At 42.5% G+C, this 22015-nt stretch overlaps 2 protein-coding genes and 1 long non-coding RNA gene across 4 annotated transcripts in view; 1 reads left to right on the top strand and 2 right to left on the bottom strand.

Annotated features, from left to right (window-relative positions):
* Nucleotides 1–20883, top strand: part of HAUS1 (HAUS augmin like complex subunit 1) — a 35889-nt gene extending 15006 nt beyond the window's left edge. For both annotated transcript variants that reach the window (XM_082416659.1, XM_082416658.1), the window contains one exon: nt 658–20883. In XM_082416659.1, the coding sequence (XP_082272785.1) occupies nt 658–708 (51 nt within the window). In that variant the 3' untranslated portion in view covers nt 709–20883. The remainder of the gene's footprint in view (nt 1–657) is intronic.
* LOC309639455 overlaps nt 1–22015 on the bottom strand; it is a 177860-nt gene that overhangs the window by 12818 nt on the left and 143027 nt on the right. The gene's annotated exons all lie outside the window — the stretch shown is intronic.
* The window catches only part of LOC309639429 (uncharacterized protein), a 44407-nt gene that overhangs the window by 10811 nt on the left and 11581 nt on the right, over nt 1–22015 (bottom strand). The gene's annotated exons all lie outside the window — the stretch shown is intronic.

The following is a 22015-nucleotide window of genomic DNA, read 5'->3' as shown; positions in this document are numbered from 1 at the left end:
TAGGAGTATGCAGTGGAAGATAAAGCTGAAGAAGGTCAATTGGTTTATGAGATGAAGGACCTTAAATATAAAGAAGGTTGTTCTTGGAGGCTGTAGGGGACCACTGAAAGTTGCTCTGTGTTACCTTGTTTTTTAAGCTAAAGAGAAATATGATAAAGGTTATGCTTTTTGATCAGGCCAGTTGTTTAAGAAGATTTTTCTGGAATCAGTGTATAGGGTGGATTGGAGGAGGGAAAAAGAAAATTGCAGAAACTAGTTGGCCTGTTTAGGCCAGATGAGAAGTAATGAGAACAGTGGCAATGAGATTGGAAAAGAGTGATGTGAGAGACATTGCAGAAGTATGTTGCTTAAGGAGTAAAGGTCAGAAAAATCTATTCAAGTATCACTGCAGTCATTCACCTCTCTAAAGGTTCCCCCCCACCTTTTAATGTTTAATAGCATCAGGAGTCTGAAAACTTTTGGGGTGTGGGAAGTGGGGAGTTATAAAAGCAAGGGGAATATCTCAAAGAATATTTAATATTTTGTAATGGTATTTTAAAAAGTTTCTGTTTCAGTGTTTTTCCTTTTTGCTTCCCTTATTTTAAATAACAATAGAAGTTAGAGCACCTTCTTTATGTCCTTATTTATAATATTTATGGTGTTTCTTTCTTCCTTTAGGATACTGTTGAAGCTGAACTTACAAAGAAAGTAAACATGATGGAACTGTGACCAGAGCCAAATAAATTTCATCTTTCTTAACAAAGTAAAATGAATAGGACTTTAAAGAATTATTTCCTCATGGCATTCCTTATAACTTAATTTCTGTGTTCTTAGATGAGATAATAATGTCCTTATTGATAGAATGGTGGTTTCTGATTGTGTATTAAATTTTTATGCTCAAATACATAGTTTTCATATGAAAAAACATTGGTTTTCTATGTTGTTGGTGGTTAAATGTCCTTCAGTAGTTCTCTTAGATGAACACTGTGACCGTTGTCCTGCAGTTGCTCACTAGGTCAGCTAAGTGAAAGGGAAAGGTTCTGCAACTTCAGTTATGTTTCTCCCACACCCCCGATCAGCTTACCTGCCTACGTCCAAATGTTAATATATGCAGGAATTTGGTTTATGAAAAAGATGACCTTTTAAATCAGTAGTAGAGAGATAGATAATTCAACACATGGTGCTAGATCTGTACTTCACCCCTTATATCAGGGTAATTTCAAGGGATCAAAGGTTTAAATATTAAAAAAAAAAGTTAGTAAAAGAAATCATGGAGGAGTTTTAATGTTTTGATTTTTAAATAATCACAGAGTCAGAAACTTAAGACAAATCCAGGAGCCATAAAAAAACGATTGAAATGTTTGAAAGTTTTGAAATACTAAAACTTCCTGTATGGCAAAATCTTTCATAAATAAAATCAAACCATGACAAATGTGGTGTAGAGAAGAAGAGAGATTTTTCACTATGTAGCTTTTTGGACTTCAAAAAATTTTGTACCATGGGATCAAGAAGCAATTAGTTTTTTAAAGATTATCTAATTGACCTTAAAAATTTCCCTCCTCTCCTTTTCCACAAATACGTGGCTAAAGACATTTGTATTTCCTTTTTTGGAGACTGTCCATTTCCTTTAGGCATTTAAGTATGGTGGTTTGATCTTTTTCTTAACTTTCTAAGACAGCTCCTGATGTGTTAGCTATATTTGAATTGTAAATATTTTCCAAGTTTGTTGTTTGTTTTTTAACTTAATTGCAGTGCTTTTGGTAAGGTAACTTGGTAGGTTGACTGTGGAAATAACCACCATAATTCTTCCCATCCCTGTGCACTCACCCTTCGTATTGTGACCTTGCTACTTCTCCCATTGAGAGGTGGAGTCTATATCTAGCACATATGAGAAAAACAGAGGATTAAAAACTGGTTGTGTGGGACTTCCCTGGTAGTCCAGTGTTTAAGAACCACCTTCCAATTCAGGGGATGCGGATTTGATTCCTGGTCGGGGAACTAAGATCCCACATGCCGTAGGGCAGTTAAGCCTGTGCGCCACAACTAGAGAGGAGCCCACACACCACAACAAAGAGCCTGTGCACCACAACTAAGACCCGATGCAGCCAAATAAATAAAATAAATTAAAAAACAAAACAAAAATGGTTTTGCATTGGAGCTTGCCATCTCTTACTGCTCTAGAATTCTGAGACTACCATGTGAAGAAGCCTGGACTATTGGAGGATGAGCTGAGACAAGTAATTCCAGCTGAGCCCTGTTCCCACCCCAAGACCAAACAGGCTGCCAACTGCCAAATATGTGAATGAGTCCTTCTTATACTGTCCATCCCCACTTGAGCCACTAGCAGACTGCAGAGATCAACCACACTGACCCAGGCTAGAAGCCAACAGAGTCAACCCTTAGAATCATGAGAAATAAGAAATGATTGTTGTTTGAAGCTTATTTTAAGTTTGGGGCTGGTTGTTAGCTGCAGTAGTTAGTTGATAAAGGTAACTTTTGAAACTTATGTTCAAAGAAAAAGGAGAGCAAAAAGTGTACAATATAAGAATCAAAAAAGAGGGACTTCTTTGGTGGTCCAATAGGTAAGGCTCCATGCCAATGCAGGGGGCCTGGGTTTGATCCCTGGTTGGCGAACTAGATCCTGCATGCATGCCACAACTAAGAGTCTGCTTGCCACAACTAAGAAGTCTACATGCCGCAACTAAGACCCGGTGCAGCCTAAATAAATAAATAAATAAATAAATAAAGACAGAGGCGAGCCAGATTTGGCTCACAGACAGTATTTGCCAACTCCTGCCCTACAACAATAGCTATAAAATGAAAACAAAGAGGTATAGCTAATACATCAATTGTGGAGTTAGCATGGAATCATAAAAAATGCTCAGTCCAAAAGAAGACAGGAAATGAAAAAAAAGGAAAAGATGAGACAAATAGAAAACAAGATGGTAGATTTACACACAACCATATCAATAATTGCATTAACTGCAACTGATTTAAATACTCCAATTAAGAAGCAGAGATTGTCAGCTTGAATTAAAAAATCAAGACTCAGTTAAATGCTGTCCCCAAGCAACCCACTTTAAATATAAAGATACAGGTAGATTAAAAGTAAAATCATGGAAAATATATATAATGTAAACAGTAACTAAAAGTTTACAGTAATATCAAAATAGATGTTAGAATAGGAGGTAAAGCTGTACATTTCATAGTGATAAGCCAAAATCATCCAATGGGGAAAGAACAGTCTTATGGTGCTGGGACAATTAGATGTCCAAATGCAAAAAATAAAGTTGGACCCTTAGCTTACACTGTATATAGAAACGAACTCAAAATGAATCAAAACCTTCAATATGAGCTAAAACTATAAAACTCTTAGAAGAAAAGTTAGAGACAAGTCACGATCTTGGATATGACAAAGGATTCTTAGATATGAAGCCAAAAGCACAAGCAACAAAAGAAAAAAATAGTGAAATTGGACTTTATGAAAATTGAAAACTTCTGTGTTTCAAAGGACACCATTAAGAAAATGAGTAGGAAAAAAAAGTGAGTAGGCAATCTACAGAATGTGGGGAAATATTTGCAAATGATATGTCTGATAAGGGACTTGTATCCAGAATCTATAAAAACTCACAACTCAATAATGAAAGACAAATAACCCAATTAAAAATGGGTAAGGGATTTGAATAGACATTTCTCCAGTGTAGATATATATGAATGCCTAATAAGCACATGAAAAGATGCTTGACATCATTAATTATCAGGGAAATAAAAATCAAAAACTCAGTGAGACACCATCTCATACCCACTAAGATGGATAGAATAAAAAAGACAGATAATGACAAGTGTTGGTGAGGATGTGGACAAATTGGAACCCTCATACATTAATGGTAGGATGGTAATATGGTACAGTCATTTTGGAAAACAGTTTGGCAGGGTCTCAAATTACTAAATATCGAGTTACCGTCTGACCCAGCAACTCAACTCCCAGCTGTATACCCAAGAGAAATGAAAACACATGTGCATACAAAAATTAATGCATGAATGTTTGCAGCAGCATTATTCATAACAATCCGAATGCCCAAAACAATGTGGTATAGCCATACAATGGAATATTATTTAGTCATAAAAAGGAATGAAGTAGCCAGACATGCTACAACATGGATGAAACTTGAAACCATATGCTAAGGGAAAGAAGCCAGTCACAAAAAATCACATATTGTAGGATTCCATTCATATGAAATGTCCAGAAATATATAGAGATAGAAAGCAAATTGATGACTGAAGGATGAGGGATAGGGGGTAATAGCTAAAGGGTACAGAGTTCCTTTTGAAGTAATGGTTGCAAATGTCTGTGAATACATTGAAAACCATTGAATTATATACACTTAATATTTTTAAAGATAGCTATTAGTAGTAGTATTATTATTGGCTGCATTGGGTCTTTGTTGCTGCGCGGGGACTTTCTCTAGTTGCAGCAAGCAGGGGCTACTCTTCGTTGCACTGCAAGGGTTTCTCATTGCAGTGACTTCTCTTGTTGTGGAGCACGGGCTCTAGGCGCGTGGGCTTCAGTAGTTACAGCACACGGGCTCAGTAGTTGTGGCTCACGGGCTCTAAGGTGCCTGGGCTTCAGTAGTTGTGGCACGCGGGCTCTAGGGTGCGCAGGCTTCAGTAGTTGTGGCATACAGTCTTAGTTGCTCCGCGGCTTGTGGGATCTTCCCAGACCAGGGCTCGAACCCATGTCCCCTGCATTGGCAGGTGGATTCTTAACCACTGTGCCACCAGGGAAGTCCTATATACACTTTAAATGGGTGAATTGTACGGTAAGTGAATTATATCTCAATAAAGCTGCTGAAGAGAAGGTATACAGATTAAAAGGGAAGAAGTAAAACCATTTTTATTCACAAATGGAGTTAGTAAAGTGAGCATCCATGACAGAAAGGTAGGAAAAGAAGAGCAAAATAAACCCAAAGAAACTAGCAGGAGGAAATAATGAAGATATGAGCAAAAATTAATAAAACAAAATAAATACAATAGAGAGGATCAACAAAGCCAAGAGTTAGTTCTGTAAAAAAATAAAACAAACTAGAAATCTGCTGCGTCATCTACATTTTTTTGTTTTTTTGGCCACGCCACGCAGAATGTGGGATCTTAGTTCCCCAACCAGGGATCAAACCCACGTCCCCTGCATTGGAAGCGTGGAGTCTTAACCACTGGACCACCAGGGAAGTCACTCATCTAAATTTTTAAGTGTGTAGATATAGCATTGTTGTTTATATCCTCTATTTCCAGAATCTGAAGTGAATCCCCTTTGGTTACTTGTTCCAGTAGGATTGGGAGTTTTAAAAAAGGGCTGGTCTAGGAAGCCAGTAAACCTGGGTCCAGAGGGCAAAGAGAAGTAGACTAGGTCATGGAGGAGTCAGGGGCATGGCTCAGGCTGACAGTCCGTCCATTTGTAGATGTGCCAGGAGGGATGTGAGGTGTGGGCAAGCAAGCATCTAAAGCAGCCCCTAATTAAACCTTCTTGCTCTAATTCCATTTCTAGGTCTCTAACCTGCATATTTCTTGGAAGTATCAAATATACCCATATGTATGGGTGTGTGTGTGTGAGAGGGACCTCTGTTCTTTTGTCTGTAGTCTGTAGTTTTGTCTGACTGCATGTCTATCTATGAGAACCACAGCCCTACCCCGACATACTTCTGCATTTATCTCCAATGAACAAAGACACTGTTGGATAATCACAGCAAAATGATCAAATTTAGGAAACTTAACATTGATAAAATTTTATTATCTAATATATAGTCCATACTCAAATTCCTCCAATTGTCTCAAAGTGCGTCGTAACAATTGTTTTTCCAATCCAAGATCATACATTGTATGTAGTTGTGTCTGTCTTAATCCAGTTTTTGATATCTGATTCTGACGATTTTGCCTTTACTGTTTCATTAGACTCGCATTTCTAAGTCTATGAAACTCCCCCCACTCCAATTCAGCTGTCTGAGCGAGTCCAGTCAGGGTGGCACAGACCTAGGGACCATTGCATATATAGGTCCAAGCCCTGCAGGGTCACTATCCTTTGCCCAAAGTTCTGCCCTGTGGGCGGGGGAGGGGGAGGTGCTGTACTGTCAATAGATTCGCCTTTGCCTATACTAAATTAAGAACTCATGACCTTGGCAGGGGCTTGAGTTACCAGCAGAATGGGATTAGCTATTACAGCTTCTGCTCCTTGGGAAGCATGTGAAACTGAATATTGGGTAAGAAGTGCAGCTTGAATGAAAAGATACTCCTCATCAAATGTGTCTGAAGCTATTTTAAGAGAAGACTGAGGATTGTGTGTGGATGTCCTTGGAGCCTGTTTGGTTGCCAGGGGAACTTTTTCTTGTGAGTTATCACAGAAGCACGTGACAGCTGGCTCACCATAGTCTGGCTCTGACCCTGTGCCAGGACTGCTGATGCCCGGGCTTTGAGGACACACCACTCAAAAAGGCTGTTCTGCCAGCTTTATTGAGTACTATGATGCATGGATGTCCTTCTCTTATTAGCACAGCTTCCTCTCACATTGTGCAGGTTTATGTTTTCAGGTTTATCTTACAGTGCTCAGATCTCATATTTACAGTTTTCTTTTAATTCTGCAGCAACAGCTGTGGGCTGATAGCCTGCCTCCACTGCGTTGGGAGGGAGAATTGCTGTATTTTCCACAGCATGTTCAGACACTGAGCATAAAACCTGGCTCTTATACTACCTAGCAATGTGACCTTAAAGACATCATGTAAACTTAGGTATCGAATGGATATAAGAGTCACCCTACCTGCCCTGTTATTTGTTCTTTCACTTATTTATTAACAAATTTTATTAAATACTATGTGTTGGGTACTGAGGCCACAAAGATAAATAAGACCTTCCCCTCAATCTCAGAGAGGCAGCTTATACATTCACAGAATATCAGACTGGAAGTGATTGTTCAGTCCAAATTTTAGTCTTATAGACAAGGAAATTGAGGCCCAAAGAAATAAAATGACTGCCCAGATGTCACACCCAGTCACTGACCGAGTTGGGATGGGAACCCAGATTGCTTATTTCCCAACCCAAAGATCTTTCCTCTGTATCACCTACTTTTGGCTAAACCGTAATAAGTCTCAATTTCCCTGCTTAGCTTTCTTTTTTTTTTAAATAAATTTATTTAGTTATTTATTCGTTACTGCACGCGGATTTTCTTTAGTTGCATCGAGCGGGGGCTACTCTTCGTTGGGTGCACGGGTTTCAGTAGTTGTGGCACGCGGGCTCAGTAGTTGTGGCGCAGGGCTTAGTTGCTCCGCAGCATGTGGGATCTTCCCGGACCAGGGCTCGAACCCATGTCCCCTGCACCAGCAGGCAGATTCTTAACCACTGCGCCACCAGTGAAGCCCTCCCTGCTTAGCTTTTAACTACTTTAGAAATCTAGACTGGGGATGCCCAAGCTCCTCAAATGTTAGAAAAAAAAAATTTCCTTAAGAAAATAACAAAAAACTCCAAACTACTTGTAACCACAAAAGTAATACCTGTTTAATACAAATAATTCCAACAATTAAAAAGTATATAAAATTTGAAGTCTAAGCTCTTTCCTACTCCTAGCCCCAATTCTACTTCCCAAGAGTAACTGACTACTTATTCTCTACTATCATTAGAGTGAATCATTCTAGACTTTTATCTATGCAAATCCAACATGTACATATATATATATTTTTTAATATTTATTTATTTGGCTGCATCGGGTCTTAGTTGGGGCATGTGGGATATTTATTTGTGGCATGCAAACTCTTAGTTGCAGCATGTGGGATCTGGTTCCCTGGCCAGGGATTGAACCCGGGCCCCCAGCATTGGTAGCTCAGAGTCTTAGCCACTGGACCACCAGGGAAGTCCCCATATATTTTTATATTCTTCATAACACTGTAGTATTTCAATGTACAGATATACTATACTTTATGACTTTCAGATGGCTCCAATTCAAAATACTTTATAAACATGAAAAATTATCAGATATTCCCTCCCCCTTTAGTGTTGTAAAATTAGTAACCAATGATTGAGAAAGTATACAATAACAAAAAGCTAATATTATTCAGAAATTAAGACTTTTTATATCAATTTGAACTTATTCATCAAACAGCAGCTCTAGATATTTGAAAAATAGTTGTCATATATGTGTGTGAGATATGGTATATATTCAGCCTGAAGCTTTTTCTGTGTGTATGTATAGATTCTGGGTCCTTTTGATGACTTTGTTGCCCCTGTCCCATCCCCTGTTCCTTTGTTAGGGGCCACTGCTCTAATGCTGCCAAGGATCATTAGCACAAGTTTATACTGTAGTACCAAATGCTCTCTATCGGCCAGCAGGTCCCTCTGAGCCATTGTGTCGGTTTTGAATTGCATTTAGCTGCATATAACAAAAAACGCAAAGAAATGGCTTGTCTCTTTCTTGTAAAATGCCAGAAGCAGGCAGTTCAAGGTAGAGATGGGGACTTCTCTAGTCATCAGGGAAATCGGCTCCTTCTTTGTGGTTCGCATGGTTTTAGCACTGGTTTCTATCCTCAAGGTCACCTCACAGTCATATGATGGCTGCTGTAGCACCAACTTTCATGTCTACATCACTTTGGACAATCCTACCTGCAAAGGGTAAGGGGCTGGAAAATGTAGTATTTTTATGGGCACATTGTCGCACAGAATAAATTTGGGTTTCTATTAGTTAAGAAAGAGTGAGAATGAGGATTAACAAGTAGGGACTTCTAGTTACCCACCCTAATTACACACAAAATTCTTTTACCTACCAGTCCTGGGTTGAATTTTCTTTTAGCTCCCATTTTCCTCTTTGTGGAAATAAGATTTCCTTTCTTTTTATTCAGCTTTGTCACTTCTCTTTCTGCCATTTTTGTTCTAACAAAGCTCAATTATTCTTTCTCTTCCAATTTGAGACGTCGAGCTCCCTTCTGTTTGTATTTATTTATTTGTTTGTTTATTTATTTATGGCTGCATTGGGTCTTCATTGCGGTGCGTGGGTTTCTCATTGCAGTGGCTTCTCTTGTTGTGGAGCACGGGCTCTAGGCATGTGGGCTTCAGTATTTGTGGGCTCAGTAGTTGTGGCACGCAGGCTCAGTATTTGTGGCTCGCAGGCTCTAGAGTACAGGCTCAGTAGTTGTGGCGCACGGGCTTAGTTGCTCTGCAGCATGTGGGATCTTCCCGGACCAGGACTCAAACCCATGTCCCCTGTATTGGCAGGCGGATTCTTAACCACTGTGCCACCAGGGAAGCCCCTGTTTGTATTTCTAAAGTAAGTCTTTTAGAAATAAATGTGAAATGAATGAGTAAGCAAGTCACAGAACTGTGGATGAGTAGTAATGATGAAATTATTAGAGGGGAGATGATTATAAGAAAAAAGCACATAAATTTGGAATTTTGTAAATGTGAAAACATCATTAATGAAAGGTATAGACCATAGATAATAGTAGGTACAAACTCATGTAAATTTAGTTCAAAGTTTTTGGTGCAATATAATCTAGAATACTGGGTGAGAAATAAATTTGGGCATTACATGTGACCTAAAAATAAATAAATAAGTAAATAAAGTAACTCTTTTTTTTTAAGTTAATTAATTTACTTATTTATGGCTGTGTTGGGTCTTCGTTTCTGTGCGAGGGCTTTCTCTAGTTGTGGCAAGCGGGGGCCACTCTTCATCTTGGTGCGCGGGCCTCTCACTATCGCGGCCTCTCTTGTTGCAGAGCACAGGCTCCAGACGCGCAGGCTCAGTAATTGTGGCTCACGGGCCCAGTTGCTCCGCGGCATGTTGGATCTTCCCAGACCAGGGCTCGAACCTGTGTTCCCTGCATTGGCAAGCAGATTCTCAACAACTGCGTCACCAGGGAAGCCCTAAAGTAACTCTTTAAAGAATTATTTCTGTCTTCAACTCTAGGTTTACAAATATGTATTATTCTTAAGTAACTTTTTAAAAAAATTAATTATTTATTTTTGGCTGAGTTGGGTCTTTGTTGCTGCGCGCGGGCTTTCTCTAGTTGAGGCGAGCGGGGCTACTCTTCGTTGCGGTTCGCGGGTTTCTCATTGCAGTGGCTTCTCATTGTGGAGCACGGGCTCTGGGCATGCGAGCTTCAGTAGTTGAGGCTCACGGGCTCTAGAGTGCAGGCTCAGTAGTTGTGGCTCACGGGCTTAGTTGCTCCGCGGCATGTGAGATCTTCCCAGACCAGGGCTCGAACCCGTGTCCCCTGCATTGGCAGGCGGATTCTTAACCTCTGCGCCACCAGGGAAACACTAAGTAACTTTTTTTTGAAGCAGAGCACATATAGCAAAATCATAAGGGTATATAGCTTGATGAATTTTCACAAGGTGAACACACCCATGTGCACATCACCCAGATTAGGTTGTGTATAGAATATCACCAAGGGACCACTTCCATATGCCCTGTTCCAGTCATTACTCTCACAAAGGTAATGAAAATCCCAACTTCTGTCACGCAGATTAATTCACCCTGTCTTAGAACTTTAAGTGAAATCATACTGCATGTACTTGTGTCTAGCTGTTTTCACACATTATATATTTGACCTTTGTCTACAGTGTCACATATTGCAGAAGTTTGCTTATTTTGATTGCTTTAGAGCAGTGATTCTCAATTGAGGGGGTGGTAATAATCCCCCCAGGAGACATTTGGCAATAGTTGTAGACATTTTTGGTTGTCACAACTAGGAGAGTGCTACTGTCATCTAGTGGGCAAAGGCCAGGGGTGCTGTTAAATATACTACAGTCTTCACAACAAAGAATTATCTGGTCCAAAAGAATTATCCGTGCCCTACTTGAGAATACTTCATTGTTTTATTTATCCATTCTACTGTGGATGGACGTTTGTGTTGCTTCCATTTGGGGTTCTTATGAATAAAGTTGCTATGTATGTTCTCATACATGTCTTTTGGTGCACATATGTTTGAATGTATGTGAAGAATACACCTTGAACATGTGAAGAATACACTTTGAACATTTGATATGTTCAAATTTAGAAAATACTGAGAAAACAATCCCAAAATGATTGTATTAATTTACATTCTCACCAGCTGTGTGTGAGTTCCAGTTGCTCCACATCTTCATAAATCCTTGGTATTATCGTTAAAAAAAATTTAGACCATTTTTTGGGTGGTGTTATCCCCCCTGTAGTGTTAATTTGCAATTTCTTGATGACTACTGAGGGTGAAACATTTTCACATGCTTGTTGGCTATTTGGGTACTTTATTTTGTGAATTGCCTGTTTAGTCTTTTGCCCATTTTTCTGTTAGGCTGTTTGCCTTTTTCTTATTGATATGTAAGAGTAATTTATATCTTCTGGATATGAGTTTGTTTGTTTGTTTTATAAATTTATTTATTTATTTATTTATTTATGGCTGTGTTGGGTCTTCGTTTCTGTGCGAGGGCTTTCTCTAGTTGTGGCAAGCGGGGGCCACTCTTCATCGCGGTGCGCGGGCCTCTCACTATCGCGGCCTCTCTTGTTGTGGAGCACAGGCTCCAGACGCGCAGGCTCAGTAATTGTGGCTCACGGGCCCAGTTGCTCCGCGGCATGTGGGACCTTCCCAGACCAGGGCTCGAACCCGTGTCCCCTGCATTGGCAGGCGGGTTCTCAACCACTGCGCCACCAGGGAAGCCCTGGATATGAGTTTTTTTATCAGCTATAAGTATTGCATATATCTCCTCTCATTCTGGGACTTGTCGCTTTACTCGTTTAATAGCAGCTTTTGATGAACAGAATTAATGTTAATATCCAGTTTATCAATCTTTCTCTTTTCATTAGTGCTTTTCACCTTCATTTTAAAAGCTGTTTTCACTGGGTTTATAGTTATAGGTTGGCAGTTATTTTCTTTTAACACTTTATTTTTTGTTTGTTTTTTAAAAAATATTTAATTATTTATTTTCGGCTGCATCGAGGGATCTTTCGTTGCGGCGCATGGGCTCTTTGTTGTGGCACATGGGTTTCTCTCTCGCTGTGGCGCACAGGCTCCAGGGTGCGTGGGCTGTGTAGTTGGCTGACTGAGCCGCTTCGTTGCCCCGAGGCATGTGGGATCTTAGTTCCCCAACCAGAGATCGAACCTGCATCCCCTGCATTGGAAGGCAGATTCTTAACCACTGGACCACCAGGGAAGTCCCTTAACTCTTTAAATATATAATTCAAGTATTTCCTTACTTCCATCATGTATTTGTTTTCTATTGCTGTGTAACAATATTACAGATAACTTAGCGTCTTAAAACAAGACACATTTATTATCTCACAGTTTCTGGGGGTCAGGCATCTGGACACAGCTTATTCGGGTCCTTGACAGGGCTACAATTAAGGTGTTGGTCAGGACTGGGTTCTCTTCTGGGGCTTGACTAGGAAAAGGATGCACTTCCCTGTTCATTTAGTTTGTTAGCCGAATTCAGTTCCTTGAGGTTGTAGGCATACAGGCAGCAGTTTCTTGCTAGCTACTAGCTGAGGCCACCCAAAGTCCCTTGCCAAGTGAGATTCCCCAACATGGCCACTTACTTCTCAAAGCCAGCAAGGGTGATAAGACCTCAGTAAGAGGGGCACCATGATCTTATGTAATATAATCATGCAATCTCATAATTAACATAATGTACTCACACACGTAATCATGTACATCTTGTCACCTTTGCCTTATTCTATTGGTTAGAAGCAAGTCACAGGCCCTGCCCATACTCAAGGGTGGATGACACAAGGATGTGAACACCAGGAGGCAAGGATCACGGGGGACCCCCTGAGTCTGTACACACATTTCTGCTAAGAAGTCACCTGTGTTAACATTGTTCATTTGAAAGTAATGTGTGTAGTTTTTCTGTGACTGCTTTTGGTTCTCAGCAATCCCATGATGTTCTAAGTGTGTTTTTCTTTGAACTTCTCTTAATTAGGGATCATAGAACTTCTTGTATTAGTGGCTTGATATTTTTCATCTATTTGGGAAAATTCAACCATTGTGTCTTCAAGCTTCTGCTTCATTTTCTCTTCCCTTTCTGGTAATCCCAATTACCTAGATGTTAGACTGTCTCACTGTAGCTCATATATCTTACATGCTTTTCTGTATTTTCCATTCTTTTTTTCTTTCAAATTTTTTTCCATCTTTTTTCTCTCCTTCAGTATGGATGTTTTTACTAACCGATCTTCCATATTACTAATCTTGTTCTCAATCTGCTGTTAGACACATCTATTTCATTAAGCTCAGTTATTGTATTTTTCAGTTTATAATTTCCATTTTGTTCTTTTTAAAAAACATGTAACTTCCAGTTCTCTGGTGAAGTTCTCCATTTTGTCTTTTCTTGAACACATCAGTCACATTTACCACCTCAGTTCAAATCCTTTTATAGGAAGCAAACATCATCTCACAATCCTGATATCAATTGGGCTGTGAGGTAATACATACATCAGTACATATATTTATAACTTACAGACCTCAGCAACACTTTGAACGTATAAAGTGCAAACACTGTAATTCATCTTTCATCTTCCATTTTATTATTCACATAGGACGCCAGTAATAATACACCCATTCACTTCAACACTGGCTAGATGAAAACCTAGTGGGAAAACCTCTGAGCCCTTGGTTCATCTAATAAAATCATTGCCCAAGGAAGAAATTCTGGAGGGGAGGTACCCAGGCTTGCTCTCTGAGCAACAGTGTCTATTTGGAATGAAATGGATTTCTCAGGAAAATTTACTAAGGAGGGTATGACAGCAGCCTCTGGATGGCCCCAAGGACCCCTGCCTTCTGGGATCCTGTGTTGTCTACACCCCTCCCTCTGAGTGTGGGCTGAGCTTAATGACTTCCTTCTAACAAATAGAACTCATGAGGCACAGTTATGCTAAAACTTTCTTTGTTGTTTATCTGATATTCAAAGTTAACGGGGTGTCTTTTATTTTATTTGCTAAACTGGCAACCAGTGTGTATTCTCCACTGATAATGTCTCTAAATCAGAATTCCAGTTGTGAGTAGCCAACGTTACAGAAATCTTGACAATGGGAGTCACAACTTTGGTCATTTATGCAGGTAAAAATAGAAAGAAATTAGGTTTTGGACTTCCCTGGTTGTCCAGTGGTTAAGACTCCACGCTTCCACTGCAGGGGGCATGGGTTCAGTGCCTGGTTGGGGAAGTTCTGCATGCCGAGTGGTGCGGCCAAAAAAAAAAAAGAAAGAAACTAAGTTTTGAACCTAGTCCCTTATTGAATTCTCTCATTGTTCTAATACTTTTTCAGTTGAATCTCTTGGCTCTTCCAGATATGTAATTATTTCACATGCAAATAATGATAAATTTACTTCCTCCTTATCAATTTTGGTTCTTCTAATTTTTTTCTCAGGAAGTACTATCATACCAACGTGGTAACAGTAGTAACAGCAAAAGTTTTAGTAATTGTTAATGTGTAATGAACTATCCCAAACGGCATAAAACAATCATGGATTCTGTGGGTGAGAAATCTGGGCAGGGCACCAAGAGCATTTTTCATCTTTGCTCCTTACTATCTGGAGCCTCAAGTTGGGAAGATTTAAAGGCTGGGGATGGTTAAAGAGCTGAGGGGTAGAATCACCAGAGATGTCTTCAGTCACTGGCCTGGCAGTTTTTGCTGGCTTTGGGCTGGGTCTCAAGCTGTCAGCCTCTGGCTTAAACACTTACACATGACCTCTCTGTGTGGTCTCTTCATGATGGCTGGTTTGGGCTTCTTTCCAATATGATAGCTGGCTTTTAAGAGTGAACACTTTGGGTTTCCCTGGTGGCGCAGTGGTTGGGAATCTGCCTGCCAATGCAGGGGACACGGGTTCGATCCCTGGTCCGGGAAGATCCCACATGCCACATGCCGTGGAGCAACTAAGCCTGAGCTCTAGAGCCTGCAAGCCACAACCACTGAAGCCCGCGTGCCTAGAGCCTGTGCTCCGCAGCAAGAGAAGCCACTGCAGTGAGAAGCCCGCGCACTGCAAGGAAGAGTAGCCCCCGCTCACCGCAGCTAGAGAAAGCCCGTGTGCAGCAACGAAGACCCAACGCAGCCAAAAAAAAAAAAAAAAGAGTGAACATTTTAACAGAGCAAGCAGAAGTGTAATAGCATTCTTATGATCAACTTTGAATGTCACAAAGCCTCACTTCCATCATTACTGTATCAAAAGTCCACCCACAGAGTCAAGAGAAGGGGACATAGACTCCCTAGCCAGTGGGTGGATTGTCGGGATTACATTCTAAGAAGAGCATGTGGGATGGAAGATATCACTGTGGTCGTCTTTGGAAAATACAACCTGCCAAAAGGAACAGCTTTGGTGTGTTCCTGAGTTGAGTGGAGATTCTTCTACTAAAGGGGCTTTACCTTTAAGCCTGGGTTCAGATTTATTTATTAACATGTCAAGGAAGTCCCTCTATTCTGAAATTATCGAGTTTTTAAAAAATAAATAATAGATGGTGAATTTTTTCAAATGCTTTTTCAGCATCTATGAAGAGGCAGTAAAATAAGGTAAAAATGAGTGAGGTTGTGGTTGCTCCCTTTGAGGCAGGTCTGCAGTTCATCCATTCATTCAGTATGTTTCTGAGCACTTACTGTGTGCCAGACACTCTGCTAGACACTAGGATGAAACACTGAACTCAAACAGAGGTGGTTCCCAGCCCTCATGAAGTTTATAGCCGAAACGATCCAGATCCAATTAACTGCCTGATCTGGTTTTTGTGCCAGCAAGCACAGAAAAAGGTGTCCCCTTCTGCTCTCCTACCCTAATCCCAAACAAACTCAGTATCCCGATCAGCAATTCTCTCATTCCTGTGACAGCAATCTCTTGTCTGGATTGTGTTTGAAGGACATTGGGTATTTACATATATAATTTTAGCCACCAGGGGGCAGTCATATTTTAAAAATACTTTCAAAGGCGAAGAAAACGGACAAACCCATTCCTTGAAAGGCTAGCCCTGGGGTTCTGGGGCCAGAGTCAAAAATCACATGGTGGGATTCACTCCAACTGGGACACAGCACAGCACTGTCCCACTTGAGGCCTGCAGATTGCAGCAATTTGTCATGAGGCCCTGGCGCCTTGAGTGGAGGATGATGTAACGAAACCTGACCCAGGTTGTAATGAAGTGGATCAGAGGGTCTCCCAAACCAAACACTTCAGAGGAAGTTAACTGCACAGGAACCCCTGGAGGGAGAGGCCTAGAGCACCTCCCACCCCCATCACCTTTCAAGTCCTCCCTGAAGAGTGAGCATTTACTGAGCACTAGCTCTTCAGCTGCCCGGTCTGTATCAGGCGGGAGAAAAGCAGACGTTCTGGCTACGGAACAAGGCCTCGCTTGCACAACATGATGAGAGAGCAGTAAGGACAGCCGGAGCCAAACAGAGTCCAGTCAGGAGTCCCCCACCACGCCCCCCGGAGAAGCACAGAGAGCACCCAGGCCCCAGCTTCTCCAGGGGCAGCATGAGCTCACCCGTGGGGTCCTGGCAGCATAGCTGTGCTTCCAGGAGCTCCAACTCTTCTCTGTTCTCTCTGTAGCCTAGGGTGAGGCATCTATTTCCAGTGTATTGATTTGTCTTATTTTGGTTTTTGCTTGTGTCCGAAGTGGTTTATCAAAGCCCCACATCCCCTCCCCATCTGGGGCTGGAGCAGCTTTGGGAACAGAGAAGCAGGAGAGACTCTCAGGCTCCTTCCCCACCCAGCCTCCCCCTGTTAGCAAGGCTGTTGCCCCAGAATCATAGCCCTGGCCCTCCCTCGAATAGAAACCAATTGCTCTTATCTAAGTTTTAGGAAAAAGCTGCGAAGAGAAAATAACAGTTCAAACAAACTAGGCCCATTAAATGGTGGAATAACTATAGCTCTTCGTAATGCATTAGCAACTAAATGACACACCCACAGGCGCCATGACAATTGACAATTGCCGTGACAACTACTGGAAAAGCCCATACCAGGGCTGAAAAGGAGAGTTGTATCAGTACCAGGGCCAAATTACACCCTTGTTCTCAGATAATTCATTAATATTCCTCCCACTATTTCCAAATCCCTCCCTTTTACTTGATCCCGCTATACTGTATATTTGGTGTCTCTGCCCTAACTGGGTTGAGAAGTTGATTTCTGAACTAGGTTCCTGCCTCTCCATTCTTTGGCCATTGAATAAAGCTTGTGCTATTCCAGTCTTAGCGCCGGTTTTGTTATCGGCTGCACAAATTCGATTGGAAAAAGAACCTCCCTGGTTGAGACAAGGGGTGTCAGCCTGGGCTGGGACTCCAGAGCAGGTCCAGTCAACCAATTTGGTAACACCCCCACCCCCAGGTCAATGAATGCAGAGCCCACTTGAATGAGAAGAAGGAAAAAGGAGGAAAATTGTTAATATCTTAAAAATATTCTCCGTCCACAGGGTTGTGAGAATGCACAAGTCTTAGCCCAAATCTGGTGTGAGCAAGAACTCAATGAGTTAGATGAGTTAGATTAGATGTCTACAATCCCTTACTGGAATTTCCGAAGCCCCAAAGCTCTAAAAACCTAAAACCCTTTCATACTTCGTTTGGCAAAACCCAATCTGACCTGAACTTATTTTGTGGCAAAACCGCATCTGAACCACCATGCAGCTAATTATGGTCTACATGTACCACTTGGTGTGAGTAATCATGTTTCACTGCAGAAATCTACAGTGTTTGATTACAGTCCTGTCCCAGACTGCACCGTGGGTGTTGTGTCTAAGGTGTGGCTGATTGTCTTTTTGAAATCTGGAACAGTCTGAATCCTGAAACATAACTAGCCCCTGAAACCTGTTTCTGTATGAAACCTAGGTTCTATATCTTATTTCTGCTTTTGTCTAGCTATGTGACATGTGATGTGGTGACCCTAAGCTCCATGTCTCTTGCATTTATTCCTGCCCTGTAAGATCCATGCCCTTTGAGTGTGGGCAGGACCTGTGACTTGCTTCTAACTAATAGAATATGGCAAAGGTGAAGAGATTTGGAGGATGTAATTAAGATCCCAAATCAGTTGATTTTTATTTAATCAAAGAGGAAATGATCCTAAGTGGGCCTGACTTAATCAGGTAAAAGCTTTTAAAGAGGGACTGGGCCCTCCCTGGGGCCAAGACTCCTCATGTGTCGGCTTTGAAGAACTTGCCATGCTGTGAGAGGGCCTATGGAGAGGCCACTGGCGAAGAACTGTGGGCAGATTTTAGTCGCTGAGAGCACTTGGCTGACTACCAGCAAGAAAAAAAAGACCTCAGTTCTGCAACAGCAGGCAGAGGAAGTCTGCCAATAGCCTGAGGGAGCTTGGAAACATCTTTCCCCGCTTGAGACTCTGATGAGATGGCAGCCCAGTTGATACCTTGATTGCAACATATCAAAACTCTGAAGCAGAGGACCCAGCTGAGTCAAGCTCAGACTCCTGACCCATGGAAACTGAGCTAGTAAGTGTGTGTTGTCTTCATCCACCAGATCGTGGTTGTTGGTTATGCAACACAGAGAACTAGCACATTAGAGACAGTCCTTAACCTCCATGAGCCCCAGCTGCTCATCTGCACACTGGGGAAATGGGTAGACGAAGGTCACATCTAGGAGTCTTTCCGGCTGTAGCTTTTGGAGACTCTCTGAGATGCTGGGTGCTTTGGTTTGGGCAGAAGGGATAATGGTCCTTTAGTGGGTGAGCAGATGTGAGGCAGGGGGCTGTGGGTTCCAAAATAATGCACAGGCAGAGAAAATGCAGACAGCTGAGGACTCCCCCTGAGTCCCCGGTGACCCACCTGCCAGGCTGGACACTGCCCACAGCTGGCACCACTCCTGGCTGCAGAGGCAATCGTCTTTCAAAAGCAGGAAAAACAAACATCCTCTTTTCCCAGCTCTGTAAGGGAAGCTCCAACACGCTGGACACTGCCCCATCCCTATCAGTTTAGTAAGGGCAAAAGTCCATTCCCAGCAATCTTCATCTCAAGACACCTAAAGCTCTTGGGCTGGTGACCTCAGGACGGGGAACTCGCAGGGAGCTGAGTCAGGGAGGGCGTCAGGTTTCCTGTGAGCTCTTGGCAAACCTCTGAAGAGGATAAGCTTTAACTTCCGTGTTCTCCCACTGAGCCCACTGGCCATGTGTCCCTGCTCTCCGCACTCCTGCCTCCTGTCACAGGGGCCCAAGAGATGGAGCAGCAGCCTTCCCTCCTGCAAAGACACAGCTGACACTCTCGTTTCACTGGCTGAAGCGATGGTCCCTTATTAAATTCCTTGGGGGATGACCTCATTAAGCCTTGTTATGGGTCACTTCTATTTTAGGGAGAATAAATTTGCTGGAATCTTTCTATGGACATCTAGTTAATTGAAAGCTGAAGTAGGGGTTGGGGGAAGGGTGGGCACGAGTGAGGAGGTGGAGAAAGCCTGAAAGGGTGAGGAGTGGGGAGCTGGTTGGAAGGAGGAGGCAGGGGGTACATATGAGGGGAAACGATAAGGAGGAAGGCACAGGCCGAGGAGGGGGAGGGAACACAAAACAAGCGTTCACTGCAGCCTGATCTGCTGAGATAGCCTCCTAGCTGCCTCGCAGGCCTCCTCGCTCAACCCTGCCCAGACACGTGAGTCCAGACCAGCGTGATACGATAAGGGCCTAGGCCAGGATATGGCAACAGAGATGGAAAAGAAGGAGATATGAGAGAACTTGGAAACAAATTTGATATAGGGCTGGAGGAGAGGAAAGAACCCAAGATGACCTTGAAAGATCCCTGCAGAATGGGGAGAGGTGCCAGAGTACAAGCCCAGTAGAGGCCTCAGGTCAATGCCAAGTTCAGGGCTCTATTGTTTGAAGAATCCCTCTTCACCCGCTTCTGAAAAAACGACATTTCCTGTCTCCAGTCTCCTGGTTCTTCAGCCATTCATGCATGCATGCAGCTAACGTGAATTCAGCACTTACCAGATTGGACTCAGGCTGAGGAGTGGGCAATGCAAATGCAAACAAACATACTTCTTAGGCCAAGCGACTTGAGTCCATTCAGAGCAGTTAGCGACTCAGAATCTCTTTTGCTCCAATTCGCTTTTCAAACAGTTGTGCTGATCCTTAGGATAGGTGCCGCAGAGAAGCAGGTATAAAGAGGGAAGAAAGTTTTGTGTTGGGGACCTTAAAGTCAAGTGAACGTGTGATATGTGATAGTGCTGGAAGACAGGTGACCACTAATTAATTGTGTGGCTCTTGGCTGGACTCCAGCCAGGCCTGGGTTCTTTCATCTGTAAAAGGAGGGAGTATGGTTAGACGATTTCTGAAAACTCTCCTACCTTTGTTTTATGCTTTGTTTTTGATGTGAAAGTGTTATGAAAAGTTTGGTTTCCACGTAGATGTGATGTAGTCCTTTATTTCAGAAAACAATAATAATGTGAGCACTCACAGAGGGATGTGGGGTGTGACCTGGAACTCTGCTCCTCACTCCTGTGCGTCCACACGGAGGGGGCTTCATGTGAGCCACAGTCCCGGTGTCGCTCTTCGGAAGAAAGACATCTGACGGCAAAGTTTGAGGGAAGGACCTGAGCATGCTCGGCTAAAACCAGCTGTGTATCTGTTATGGGCTGAACTGTGTTCCCCCCAAATTCACATGTTGAAGCTCTAACTCCCAGGACTTCAGAATGTGACTGTATTTGGAAATAGGGCCTTTAAAGAGATAATTAAGTTAAAACGGGGTTGTTGGGTTGGGCCCTAATGTACTATGACTGGTGTCCTTGTAAGAGGAGATTAGGACACAGACAATACAGACTGAGGGGTGACCATGTGAAGACACAGCAGGGAGGAGGCCAACTGTAAGCCTCAGAAGAAACCGAACCAGCTGACACCTTGATCTTGGAATTCTAGACTCTAGAACTATGAGGAAATACATTTCTGTTAAGTCACCGATCTATGGTACTACATTATGGCAGTCCCAGTGAATTAATATATCACTGCAGAGAGGGAATATTCTGGGCTGCTCACCAGGCAGTAAATCCACTACTTGGGGGAAGGGCTGAGGTTGTCCAGTCTGTCGACAGGGGCCGTGACATATCATGAAGTCCGTGGGGCCTGCACATTTAAACCGTGTCCTCCAATCCAGCTTTTATCTATCATAAGGTTGACACTTAAATGTTCACCTGTTGCCTGTGTCTTATTTCTCAATTGGTTCCAAACTTTTATGCTTTTTTTGGTTCCAAACTTGAGGAGAGGGAGAGAGAGGGTTATTTATTGCACCTCCACCCCTGACCCTAGCAAGAAAAAAAGAAAGAAAAAACCATCTCAGACCATGTTACAGATAAGTCTTCCCTGGGGATTTTGTTCTTTTTTCTAAACTCCTATTTCACTGTTGCCCTCATCACTCCCGAATGAGCATTCTGACTCTGGCCGGGCCCACTCATTCCCAGAATGGCTTGGCTCTTTTTGATTCCATTGTGACATCTGCCTAGAAGCCTTTCCTCCTCTTTTCTATGCTGCAAATTCTCTTCATTCTCAGAGTCTTGGTTCAGAGTTCTCCTCCCAGGTGTGTCCTCCCTGGGCACAGGCCAAGTTTGCAGCTTCCTGGTCTCAGCTCCTATTATGACTCTGTGTGCACATTCCCATTATGTTGTTACATGCTCCTAATGTTAGGTGACATTGGGAGGGCTGTACCTGGAAGGGCTTCTGTGTCTTGTGTCCTCAGTGCTAGCACGGTGCTTGGCTGCAAAGCATATGTGCATAAAGTGCTGGAGAATGAATGAGTGGCAGGATTCTTTTTTTTTTTTTTTTCTTTTTTTTTTTAAATAAATTTATTTATTTATTTTTGGCTGTGTTAGGTCTTCACTGCCGCGTGTGGGCTTTCTCTAGTTGTGGTGAGCGGGGGCTACTCTTTGTTGCAGTGTGCGTGCTTCTTATTGCAGTGGCTTCTCTTGTTGCAGAGTATGGGCTCTAGGCTCATGGGCTTCAGTGGTTGTGGCACGTGGGCTCAGTCTTTGTGGCTCGTGGGCTCTAGAGTGCAGGCTCAGTAGTTGTGGCACTTGGGGTTAGTTGCTCCACGGCATGTGGGATCTTCCCGGACCAGGGCTCGAACCTGTGTCCCCTGC

The sequence above is a fragment of the Balaenoptera physalus genome, assembly GCF_965194825.1.
Source record: "Balaenoptera physalus genome assembly, chromosome: 12".
NCBI lineage: Eukaryota > Metazoa > Chordata > Mammalia > Artiodactyla > Balaenopteridae > Balaenoptera > Balaenoptera physalus.
The sequence above is the reverse complement of the archived record's forward strand: the minus strand, read 5'-3'. Positions and strand labels throughout refer to the sequence as shown.